General features: G+C 37.8%; 1 protein-coding gene across 2 annotated transcripts in view; it reads left to right on the top strand.

Annotated features, from left to right (window-relative positions):
- Positions 1 to 13,608, top strand: part of LOC114469886 (EGF-like repeat and discoidin I-like domain-containing protein 3) — a 139,094-nt gene that overhangs the window by 67,110 nt on the left and 58,376 nt on the right. For both annotated transcript variants that reach the window (XM_028457774.1, XM_028457773.1), the window contains exon 4: positions 8,563 to 8,676. In XM_028457774.1, coding sequence (XP_028313575.1) covers positions 8,563 to 8,676 — 114 coding nt within the window. The remainder of the gene's footprint in view (positions 1 to 8,562; positions 8,677 to 13,608) is intronic.

Below are 13,608 nucleotides of genomic sequence, written 5' to 3'. Positions count from 1 at the left end.
TGTTGTTGATGTTCAACAGCAAGAAAATTACAATTTGTTTTTTTTTGTTTTTTGTCAACTAAGATCAGTAATCTGCTCACACATCTACTGTGGAGCCTCCATCTGTAAGCCTAGAATGACACTCAGTGCTCACCTCAGAATGGCATTCTACATTTGAGCTAAGGGCTCTTCATATTCTGCACATCTCCAGCTTTGGCAAAGCCTCTCAAACTCAATGTCTTTAAAATGATGAGTGTTCTGATTCTCAGAACTTCTCTCTGCAATGCATCCCTACCTATAAGACACCTTTTTCAAAGAGTGCCGGAGTGCGTCTATGAATAACTTCTCAGTGGGCTAATCCCTCTTCCAAAAGGATGTCCTTGAAGCACGCTGTTCTTAATCCTATATTCACAGCTTCATGCAGCATCTTCTCACCTGAATCCTACAGAAAATACCCAGGAGAAAACTGTTGTCTGCTAGAGATAAGAATTTTAATGACCATTATTGCAATCTTACAGTCAGTAGACGTACTTAGCAGAAACTCCAAAGCAGCACATTTCAGGACTGCTTTCAGTGACTTTGAAACTCTCTTTGAACCACTAGTGCGTCATCCATGATTGTCACTTTAGTGACCACGGTTAGAATAAAAGGGACATCATGGACTGACACTTGCACTGACAGGTACTTCCTAGTTCAATCTTTCATTTCTGACTCAAGCTGGAGAGACGGAGCTCGTCTTGGAGGACTTGACATGTTTCAGTGCAGCAGGCCTTGTCAAACACTCGTATGCGCTGATGCAACAAGCATTGTAGAGCAAGCCATTTCCTCTATCCACATCCAGCTGCTGCTCTGTGCATGAATGCGTAATAAATCCAGTACAGGCTGAGGCTTCTCTGAGCACACAGGCATTACACACTGAATGAAATGTAAACAATGTCCTACACATGCATTTAGAAAAACAACATTTTCTTTGACCTTTGCAAACTGTAAACCAGTTCTGTATGTAAGTCACTGTTCTCTCTGAAGCAATGCCAGATATTAAATCTATGAAATGTTCGGTGCTGGATTGATAAAGATTTTAGAGAATTATGCATGCACTACAAAGGAACAAGAACAATGTTTTTTTTTTCCAACAACTACAACACAAGTGTGTTATTGTAATTTTTCTGCAATTATTTTACTATATAGTGTACGTGCCTTTTTACATTTGTTCGCATGGGATTAAAACCTTCTCCATGTCACCAGATGGCATTACTTAGCAAATTAATGCTGCAACGTGTGTTTGATTGAGTTAGATTAAGAATATCATTTGTAAAAGTTTTTGTTAAAGAAATCTGTAAAATTGGTTATAGATCAATTTGGCACAGGTTTTGTAAAACCTAAAGGGGCGTGAAATAGAATTTTGACCAGATTTTAGCCACCCAGAGGTGCAATTTGCAAGTCCGCATATGGCCCATAGCAGAACACCTGATGCTGTCAATACAACTTGGTAATCGGCATTTCCAAGTTAAAGATTCTGATCTTCAAAGCATTACAAACGCAGCACATTGAAAAATGTCCCAAACATTGCTGACCAACATAGTATTTACAATTGATTTACAATGAATATTTGTGTGATTTGTACTCTTTCAAAGCGCTTTTTCAAGTCGGAAGTTGGAAAATCCAGAGTTCTGAGCTGTCTTGAACGCAGCATTACCACTCCTAAGGTATTGCTCCGTTTTTATGTGTATTTATCCCGAGCCTAGAGGTGACATGAGTCAACGGATTAACATCATACTCTTTTTGCATGATACACCTACCGTAGTAGTTTATAACTAAAATGAGCTTCTAACTAAAAATTTAACATATAAATTTAACATTTAACATATCCAGATCTCATTGAAGTATTATTACCACACATTACGCATCAGCTCCCTGTTTCTGGAAATACACAAACCATTTAGAAGAAAAAGCACATTTGATTGCTTCCAAGAAAATACTGATGTAGGAAGGTCAGAGGTTAATTATGTGGTAAGTATAAACCACCCACTGTCTACTGCTCCATTGCTGTCGATCTTAGATCATGGAGGTCAAACCACTGTTGCTTGCCTTAGACTCGTCTGGTCAAGAGGTTCGGAATATTTACATAATAATTGTGCATACATTGGTTCTGTTTTGTGAAAACAGAAAACAAAATAAAGCACGACTCAACAGTATTATGTGCATTTGGGCAAGCAGTGATTTACAGTAACACAATAAGAGAACTTGACTAAACTCCATTTCTGTGGCTTACAGTTTCTTGGCAGACAAAGGAAGGAGCTTTACCCAGTTTTCCCCAACATCTGACTGTGATTTAAAGGAGGAAGTGGGTGATATGTAGGAGCAGCACTACAGAGACATTACCTTTCATTTGGCTAATTAAGTTTGAGGGTTTTACAAGTGTGAGAGGATTACTGGCTATTAGCAGACATTTGTTTTAAGCATGTGTGCAACGTAGCATTTCATTTAGGGTTGCTTGGATCAAGAAATGCTGCCTATAACCTTTACTGTAACTATTATTTAGTGTACTCATTCATGTAAAATGTAATGCTTACTTTGATCAGTACTATAATTGTTCTCTTCCTTTTATCACAATTGAGTAAGAAACCAGACGAGGATTGATACAAAGTGTCTACCATTATCTGAACTGTGAGGCAGATATTTGGGTCTGTGTGTGAACGTGTAGTATGTCATCGTGTGGGAGTGTGCGCGCTCGTGTCCGTAGCAGGTGTGGGAGCTGGAGAGGTCAGTGCAACTCAAAGCATGGGTGACCCTTTTCAGTGTATCCAGGGAGTCTGTTTCTGCTCCGTGGACACACCAAAGCCAATTTCACGCTCACAGTCGGCAGTAGCTCTCGACACCCAGCACTTTTCATTTTTCTCACTATTGTGTGATTGAGATTTATTTTAGGAACTCGGAGAGACCATAAAAGGGAGAGTTTTGAAATGAAAGTGGGATAACGGAAGTCTGATCAGAATTGCTATGCAGTGTAAAGATCATGTCATGGTTCTAACTTTGACTCCAATATTTTTTACTTCTGAAATGAACAAGACAAGTATTAGAAGACAGGTACAAGAACATAGCTGAGTGCTGACATTGTTAACGGTTACAGGTTTTGATATAGTTATTGAAATATTTAAACTGTAATGATAAATATTGTATCAATTCACAAAAAACTCACAATAAACTATTTTAATTTAATTTAAATAGTGTTTACATTATAAGGAATGACATGCAAAATTAATGATAGTATACACTTTAGTAGGTTGTACACATTTCGATTGGAAGTGGTGTAAAGTAGTGATTCTCAACTGGTGGGTCGAGACCCAAAAGTGGGTCGCAGACCTGTTCTGGGTGGGTCACGGACAGCTGGTCAAAAATAAATTAATTATTGATAGCTCTCATGTTGGACTTGTCTTTTATTTTGAAAGAAACTTTTCTTTTTCGACAGGCATGCTGTGAAAAGCATGTTACTCATGTTTTGTGTTTTAAAAAAAGATTATATATGTGTGTTTTCAACAGCTAATTGAGAAACAAATTTATTTGTGGTTGAATTCTAAAAAAAAAAAAAAACTGAGTCACAATTTAATGACCATTGTAAAATGTGGTTCCCAGGGTGAGACCAGTTGAGAACCCCTGGTGTTAAGTATCTGCTTTTTACCAATATCCATCGATAATAATCCAATATACCACCATTGGTATGATTGATGTGAAAGATTAAAGGTTTCAGTAACGCACTTTGAGTCTCCTTGAAAAAAGCACTATATAAATCCAATGATAATAATAATATTATTAATTATTATTATTTTTATCATTATTATTATTCAAGTAAATCCAACACTTCATCAAACCCATGTATGCTCTGGTAGGACATGCAAACACTGCTATTAATAATCTAAATGTGCCTCCATGTCACAAATTGGCTTCAACTTACAATTGTCATCACATTTAGTAGAAGTTAAATAAGGCTTAAATCTGAGTTTCAGTGCACAATACATGTATTTAGATATTTAAAAGGCCTCCAAGCAGCCAGTGTGTAAGAATGCATTTAACCATGTGGTTTCTGTTGTTTTTTTAAAATCATCATACACTGCTGAAATTGCCTCTTGAAAAGGTTTCAGACATAATTACCTTCATAAACGACATTAATTCTTTGGAAAAGGTTGTTTCACCAACAGTGTCATGTAACCAGCAGAGTAGCCTCAGACAATTACAAGTGAAGCGGAAGGGCAACTGTGCTGAAGTGAGTGTGTAAACCAAGTGTATTTACCCAACTGCTGTGCTCACATATCTCATTTTCTCTCTGTTCATTGGTTTTGCTCTCCTGACTCTTTCTTTACTATTTTCTGCCCCACATCGCCACTCTGTGCTTATCTTCCTCTCTAGACTCTGGTATTTACCAGCTGGATTAATTGCATTCCCAAAAGTAATCCCTATTTTTCACCTCATTTACTGTCAAGTCTTCCCCCTACTGCACTGATATCCCAGGAGCTGGTGGCCTAGAGAAGAGAACCAAACTACAAGATATTTTTGGCTTTTCTCTCTGTAGCTACTGAAGCTCAAGGGTATTTGGATCCTACATTTAAGATAAATGGTTTCAACAGTAACAACAGCATCACAATTCTAAATTATTCCGATTTTTTTTTTGTCTAAAAAATTGTTTAAAGGTGCAGTCCGCGACTTTCAGATCCCTCTCTCCCCCTCCCTCCCCACTGCTCTCTCTCCCTCAGAGGAGCTAACAAGCTAACGTTAGCCCAACAGCAACATCACAGTAATATAACATGCTCTGTTATGGCAGCGCTTCTCTCTCTCTTAATGTGCACACCCCTCAGCAACACAGCATCACTTGCAACAGCCCACACGGAGGCTGCTGCGCACACATGAACAACACATGCACTGCAGAGTTCTAGTGTCACAATTACAAATCAAACATAATGTAAATCAAGCAGCAGTAATTACCTTTCAAGCAGAAAAGTCATCAATTCCACCTTCTACTCCTCCAGACCATACACTGTAAAAAAGATGGCACTACAGCCCCGGGAAAGGGGCTGTCAGACAGCCCATCAAACACAATCCTGGCTCGGATTGGTTCTTTTTACATTCTGGCAATCTGACAAAGGCTGCAGGAGCAGCAGGGGGGACACAATGAGCCTGTTTTTTTCACACAAACTACTAGTTTGATGCAAAGCTGTCCTTACATAGTGACAGCTTTAGCAAATATGACAAAAAGTTACTTTTATGAGTTGCAGACTGCACCTTTAAGTTTCTTGTTTGATTGATAAGCTTCTATGATAAAGTATGTGGTGTGTCAACATTTAATTTTGTGTTCAGTGTCAGTTTGAAAAGTCTCACTCGAACAAGTTACTATATTTTGATGATCATTGAAAACATGGACATTTTATTGTGTAGTGAAATACATGAAAAGAGTGGTAAATAATAACCACATGATATAATCCATCAGTGTGGATGTTTGCTGAAGTGACATCTCTTCAAGTCTGACTTTTAGTTCACAGTTTCTTCATAGCATTGCCTTAGGGTTAGGGTTAGTTTGGTTTTGATAATGAAGGTAGTGAAGAAATTGAAAATTAAAAAAACTCAGAGGACAACAGAAAATGTAGCCCAAATATGTTATTTTATATTTACATCAGTTTTTATTCTTGTTTTACTTAGTTTATATTATTGTTTTGCTGTTTGTATTTATTCTGTACGGCACTGTGTGCCAGCTGCGGCTGCTTTAAAGGGCTCTATAAATAAAGTTGAGTTGGGAATTGGTTTAAGAAAAGAAAGGTTACACAGAGACCTGCATGGACACACTTCTTGGTGATAATGTGAAAACATAAATAAGGAAAACAGTCCTTTAAATTAGTTAGAAAATATCAATGCAGACGAGAAAAGCAATCGTTTTCTCTATTTGTTGTCATGGTGTTTGTGTTTCTTTACGATTTAAGCAATTAGATGGCTCTCCAGTTTAGATTTGGCTGAGCACAAAGTATAGCAAATTTAAAAAAAGAACTGATGATAACGTGAGCATTCAGGCTCACACACAATAAGATCTCTAGTCATGCATACTACAGAGAGACAAACAGAAAATAGCTGTGTTTCAAGTTTCAACCTGACTTTTTTTGGTCTTCTGGGAAAGGTTTTTAAAGCTCACTTTCATCAAATTTTTTCTCACCCAAATATGGTCGTCTCGCAGGTCCCCCGTGGATTTCGGGGGCGAATGGCAAAAACATTCCTACCTCCTGTCTCTCTCTCTCTCTTTTTGCTTCAATCTGTCTTTTTTTCTGTTCACTTGGGTTGTCTGAGTTTTCTGCTGTTTTGAAAATTAAAGATTCGACCGCTTCAAGTCATAATACTCCAGTGACCATAACCCCATTTCTTTAAAGCGTCAGGCGATCTCTGGAAAACCGATGGATTATGAGATATCAGAAATGTGCATAAACAAGCTTTACGAATGTTGCAGATAAAATCTAAAAGAGATAAAGAACCACTTTAGAAGTTTTTTACTTTCAAGTCACAGACATGCTAGGTTATGTTTTGAAAGGATGAAAACTCTTGTTTCAGCATTTGGAAAGTCTGGACACAGAATCTAAACAGACTCTGAATAGTGACATTTCCAGGGATTTAGGCAAACATGCCTTCTGAGAGTATACAGGAAAGGGTGATAAACAACGTTTTTCGAAATGGTCACAGGATCTTAATCTGTGTAATAACCTCCACCAAGGTCATGTCTTTGCTAGCATTATTTTATTGATGTATTTGTCAGTGGAACGGTCTAACTGAAAAACTGATGATTGAGTTGACATTTTCAGGAAATATCCCAAATGTGATAAGGAACAAGTGATTAGATCTTGGGGATGATCCGGTTCAACATCTCGAATCTGGATCAGTTTTAATAATCGATAGACACACACAAGCGTGACTACATTCCCCCATACTGGCTTCACTGCACTGGCTTCCACTACCTGACAGAACTTGTCAATGTCCATGTACCTACCAGGACATTAAATCTGATAGCCGGAGTTTCTGAGAAATCTATGTTTATGTATTATTCTTTTGAAATGCAAAAAAACACCTAACTAGTCTTTTACTATGGTCTAGTGCTGGTGGTCATTCATATACGTGAATGTATATAAGTCCCGCCTTCATCCTAAAGACCCCTATACAAATTGCATATTGCGCCGCGATCGCCCAGTCAATAGGCTTCGACTTCCTGTAGCAGAGACTGTCAATCAAAGTGAATGCAAAAACTATTTTCTCTCTTTTCATCCTCCGGATATCAGCTTTAAGGTCCTCTGAACAGAAGTTGAGTTGAGGTGAATTACAAGTTATTTTATTTAGTTCCGTTTCACAAATGCATGGACACAAATTATAATCAACTGTTTTGTTTTTTAATAGGCCAACAAATGAAAGAAAACTTTCTGGTCCAAGTTAAATGAGATTAATGGAGAAAACCTTTGCAATTTCATGGAGGCAACATAAAATCATTAAATAATGTACAGTATAGAGCTGTACAAGATTTTCATTTAAATGTATTTATAGATTTGTATCAAGGTATTTCCCATAAATATCCACAGGCTAGCAGTTTTTTTGAGTAGTACTCACTTGCAAAACTAAATCAAGCCTCTTCTAGAGTTACAGTAAGTGTTAAAAATGAAAAAGAAAACGTCACTGAGGAAGACATCGGTTCTCTACTTGGAATTGTGTTTTCTTTTAAAAAAAAAAAAAAAGAAAAGAAACTGTAGTCTGTACATGGAGTTTAATTTTAGGAGGGCCTCCATAAATGGGACATTTAGCAAAGCTAACAGCTGCTGGTAAAACAAATGGTGCGACACAGGGAAGCTATTTGTCCGAGCCAGGAGTCAGCAGTGCACACCCACGTTCAGGGTAGGGAACCACTCTTTCATAAAGTCAAAGTCGCCATCTGTGTGGGGAGTAAATGACCATCCCCGAAGCTGAGAGTGAGAGCGATGCTATAAGTACATCTTTTCCAATTTTACATCCTGTGTGGCCAAAAGTTTCCAAGTGCTCTGATTAGTATGCAGACTCACACACTATCAGTACAACACTGCGCTTTATATACAGATACAGATCAGTGGATTTAGTGGTAATGATGTGTGCTCACGTTGGTCATTTGGTATAGTGCAATGCCTTAAGGAACAATGCAGTTGGCTGAAACTGACATGCAAGTTCTATTACTCTCACAGATACAGTTTAATCAAAATAGTTACACATTGTTTTAAACACATTTTACCTTTTTTTTTCTTCTTCTTGCTACTGTCGTTTATTGCTTTTATTCACTGTTTCAACATTAACACTTTTATTAATGTGAATCTACTTTTGACTGTGTTGTGTTTTCTTTCCATGCAGTGTACCAATGAGTTTATAGATTATAATTTTTCTGCTAATAAATCTTCCTTTGCTGAGTTCTTCTAACTATTCATGAGGGAAAAAACAATCAAGTCACAGAGAAAATACAATAATGTATTCGATAAAGCCAGTCTATACTGCCTGCATCCTGACTTCAAACTAATTAAGGCACACTTTGTTTCTTGCATTTTTCAGATATTAATGAGTGCGAAAGGGACCCATGCAAGAATGGAGGCATTTGCACAGATTTGGTTGCCAACTATTCCTGTGACTGCCCTGGGGAGTACATGGGAAGGAACTGCCAATACAGTAAGTGCATGTTCTCCTGTTGGACTTTAAATTAAAGTTAATTAAACATGTTGAATGTTGCCATGCATTCAAAAGTACCGCACTGAGGTACTGAGTGGGTCCAGTATGTGAGCTTAGTATGAGAATAAGCTGAAGAGGTTTGCACAATGTGCATAGTTCCACTAATAGAATCCCAGGTTTAGGTGAAATTGGCTCCTGAATGTATTGATATATAATGTTTATCTTACTACATCATTTTACATTCTGCCCTTGAGAAATCTAAATTAATATTAATATGCCTAGTTTTGGTTTGTTACATTAAGTAAGTAGTTATCTACAGTCAGAACCATCATTTCACAAATTATTTTAATTCATTTAACAAGGGATCCGTCCTGTAAACCATTACCATAATTTTAAACATTCATTATTCTCCCAATTTCTCCAATATTATTAATAAGAAACAATGTTTAGACAAGTAGTTGTAAAAAAAAAAAAATAAAAAATTAAGTGAACAATATTAACATTTACAAAGTGATCGGTTGTACTGTTTTTTTTGCTCTGTGTGTGTGTGTGTGTGTGTGTGTGTGTGTGTGTGTGTGTGTGTGTGTGTGTGTGTGTGTGTGTGTGTGTGTGTGTGTGTGTGTGTGTGTGTGTGTGTGTGTGTGTGTGTGTGTGTGTGTGTGTGTGTGTGTGTGTGTGTGTGTGTGTGTGTGTGTGTGTGTGTTGTTGCTTATTTAGCAGTTGTATGCAAGATTTTGATTTACCATATTTTTTGGACTATAAGGCGCACTTAAAATCCTTTAATTTTCTCAAAAACTGACAGTGCGCCTTATAATCAGGTGCACCTTATGTATGAAATTAATATGTCAAAATGTTTTAGTACAACTTTGGTAAACTATGAAGCTGCACTGCTTGATAGATTTTTGGCGCTTTAGGGCTCCCGTAGTCAGACGGCTCGTGGAGTGATATGTACCGTACTGTGCTTCAACATACTGAACTGAAAAAGTGAGTGTAATGTTCTGTATTTTATGTGTTAAACCTGAACAATGTTGAGAATTATTGTTAATGAGTTGAATAAAGTTCGACTTGTTTGACTATTTTGTTTGGCTAAATTATAATAACAATAATAATAATAACAACAACAAACCGGTGCGCCTTATAGTACGAAAAATACGGTATTCTTTAGGAGCACGGAAAGACTTCTGGTGTTTCTCATGCTAATATAGATTAGATCTGCAATTTAGGCAAAGATTAGATATTTAAGTATTTGGGGCCTTGAGTCCTGATCCCTCAGAGCTTTCCAGAAATGAATTTACCATATATGCTTTCCTTTAATGATAGACTAAATACTGTAGTCAGAAATTGGATGTAGGTTTATTTTAGGTCCTAAAGCACTCTGAATAATTGGGAAAAGTACATTCTTGACTTTTTGTCCTAAACTAAAGTAAAAAAACAAAAAAAATAAAAAAACATGATATGGTTTGCTTTGTTATTTGTGCAAAGAAGTTGATTACAATACCCATCATACAAATTTAAAATGTTGAACAATTTACCATAATTTCATTTATCTTAACCTGAGTTACTTTTTCTTCTTGAACATGTCATAACATTATGATCAAAATTGCAGGTTTATGTAATGAAATAGGCACCGCATGTTAAAGTGAACCCAAAGACTTTACAATACAAATTGATCGACTGCGTGCTCTCACGAACCATATTATACATTCAAAACAAGCTTATTTTACATGGTTTCCCACAAATGCCAGGAAAGGTTAACTCAGAGAAGTTGATGTGTTACACTGTCACTGGGCTGAAGCTCAGGTCTGTCTATCCTTCTGTAATAGTTACATTTAAACACCTGCTTGTCTCCTTAGACACTGGAATATTTGTTTCAGTAGCTTGTCCTTATCACGAGATAAAAAAAAAAGACTTTGGCCCCACAGAAAAAATCCCCAGGTTTCAACTTAATGCTTAACAGGATTTTCTTCGGGTCATTCAGTGTTCTCTCACTGCTTTAAACACTGAATGTTAGGCTGCTTTCACTTCAGTTTGTACAAGAGTTCTGCGTCATGGGAACGCATCGCTTTGCAATTTTGCTGCTATACCGTTCCAGCAGCGTTGCTCAACGAGTGGTCCGCGGACAACTGGCAGTCCTCAAGTGACCCCTAGTGATCCTCAGTTTATTGGGCAAATACATTTTTGTGTTATAGGACCAAAACGGTGTCAATCCTTCTGGACTGCAAAGGCAGCACGCTGTAGTTTGCTTCCACAAATTGTTTGAAAAAAGTAGAAAAAGAGTTTTTCTTCTCTGTGTGTACATTTACGTCAACTTGGTAACAAGTTAACATGGAAACACTGCGTTTCCTCTGCGATCTCCAATAAATACGATATGTGGAGATTAGGATCATGATGTGACAGCTGATGCAGTAGCCAAGCGGTTAATGCACTGGATGTATGGATTGGGTTTTCTCATTGACATAATCTATAACGCCATAGTGAAACTACGCGCTTCATCTTGACTTCCTCCCTTCTGATTGGTCAACGCCCCCCTCCACAAACACACACACGGAGTAGCAGGGAGATACAAATCTGTTTTGTTACAGATGCCTCGCAAACTGTGCAAAACTTAAGCAGCTCGGATTCACGCGGGAAGAGTAGTTTGTGCAGTTGTAGCGACAGATTTGAGAAGTTCTAACCGCAGAGTTGTGGTTGTAAAGGCTAATAATCACAAGTAATAATAAAAAAATTTTTTTTAAAAACCTGTGAGTATATGTTGGATTACAAGTACAACGTAGGGGTCTGCGTCAACACAAAGGACTACGTGTAGCTACAACGTCGACGTGACGCAGTAGCATGAATGAGGCTTTATGTGTCACTTGGCACAAAGTGGATAGGTAACGGCTAAACAAGCATGATCATCATTAGTCTTTTTTAACCACTGCTTTAAGGCATATACAGCATTTGGTATTTTCTCTCTATTTGGTATTCTCTCTCTGAGATTCAAAGACAAAGAGGTGAGAAAAATACATCTTAATTGTGTAAAGGGGATGAAAAAAGTGAGATTCAAACATGTACCAAACAGCCTCCTTCCCACCGTCATCATTAACGTTGCATCTCAATGAAGACATTAACACTTTTAGACGCTACCTTGCATTTAATAGCCAAGGTAAGGCTTCGAATAGCAATTTCAGGGTAAAATGAACTCATAAAGCCCATGATGTTTAGATTAAGGTTGGACTTTATTCACCATTGTAATTCAAATCATTACACTCTGGATTTCTGCATGTTAAACTAGTATACAAGTATCATTCCTACGCTGGCAACATCATTTGCTCTTTCTGCCGATCTCCACTGTGTCTACAGATTCCCTATAATCAATCTTCAATCACCCGTGAAACTTATTTAGTTGTGCTCGCATCTGTTTTGTTTATATAATATTCCCCTCCCATCTCCCTGCTACATGCTAATTAGTTTGGCGAGCTATCATTAATTTCCGTGAGGCGCTGATTGGTTCGGGCTGTGTGTTGGGTTGGTTGGGTTTGTGAGAGATGGATTCAGCTGTCACGTTACGCCAGTGGCGGTGTTAGTGATGTGCGCTGTCACTGCCCTGATGTATGCTCAGGGGCCAGCAGGGCAAGGCCTGGAGACCGCCTGCCTCCCCCGCCTGACGGCTCGCTGGCAGGCGGCTCGTCAAAGGTGGCCAATCATTGGTGCAAGGTGAGAAGACCACATCCATGCATCAGTGTTTTGTCATAACAACACAATGTCACTGTCTCTCTACCACAGAGCTGCTGAAGAGGTTCAAATAAATAAAAAAAAAACACACAAGGTGTGACAATGAAAACATTAGTCTAAGATTCATTAAAAGAAAAACAACCTATTTAGCATATATGCATGTTTTGTTTAATGTTTATCAGCAGCATACTGTACTGCTAGGAAAAACGATGGCCTAAATTGTGCTGACTCAGTCTTGGCCTTTGATAATGATATCTTTAGTTTAGTCACATATTTGTCTCAAAGCTCCTCAGTGTTCACCTGAAAGCACCGCGTCAAAGTAATAGTATTAGAATAGTGCTGACCAGAGGTCAAAGTAATGAATTACAAGTACTCATGTTTATATAATTGAGTTGCTTTTATGAGTATATTTCTAAATCAGTCATTTTACTTGTACTCAATTTGTTACATTTCTACATCAGTAACTAATATATTTTTTCTGTTTTAAAATGATCAATGGACATTGTAAAAGTACAAAAAATTAAATGACCAGACAACAGTCAAATGCATCACATCATAGCCGACCAACCAGATTAAACGTGAAGCACGTTATTTTCTCAGTTTTAAAGTTAATAAATTTAGCTATACTGAGAGCCTGTGTGCAAGTCGGGTGACTTACCACTTGAGCTAGCCAGCCGCTAATATATATATATATATATATATGAAGTCCGAACTAAGGTGTCTTCATTAATTACACCTTAAGCAGGCCAAAAAAAAAAGAATTGCTTATTTGAAACTCTAAGTGTCTGTGAGCTTCTGCAGTAGACGAGTGCATCCACCTACACCACCCTCTCATCGTTCGGCAAGCAGTGAGTCACAATCGAGGAAGAGCTCGAGCGGCAAGAGTGGTTTGCTGGAATATATAATGATATCTCTGTCAGTGTGTGTGCACACAAACAAACACAGATAGAGAAATCTACTCGTTGCTCTTTCGAAGCCTCCATTCTATCCCCCTGGAATATCGTCTGACATTACTCACCGTCTCCCAGCTCCCTATTGAGAAACCCACAGTTTTAGCAGCTGGATAAGTCATGCAGTGGTGGGTTTTGTCTTCCCATTCTTTCCTGACTCTTGCCTTAATTTTTTTTTTGGTGAAAGTCTTCTCACAAATAACATCTCGACAACTTTTATTCTGTAGCTTTCCGTCTATGTGTATCAGCACTGGATTTGAAACATTTG

Source organism: Gouania willdenowi, chromosome 9 (genome assembly GCF_900634775.1).
Source record: "Gouania willdenowi chromosome 9, fGouWil2.1, whole genome shotgun sequence".
Classification (NCBI taxonomy): domain Eukaryota; kingdom Metazoa; phylum Chordata; class Actinopteri; order Blenniiformes; family Gobiesocidae; genus Gouania; species Gouania willdenowi.
The sequence above is the reverse complement of the archived record's forward strand: the minus strand, read 5'-3'. Positions and strand labels throughout refer to the sequence as shown.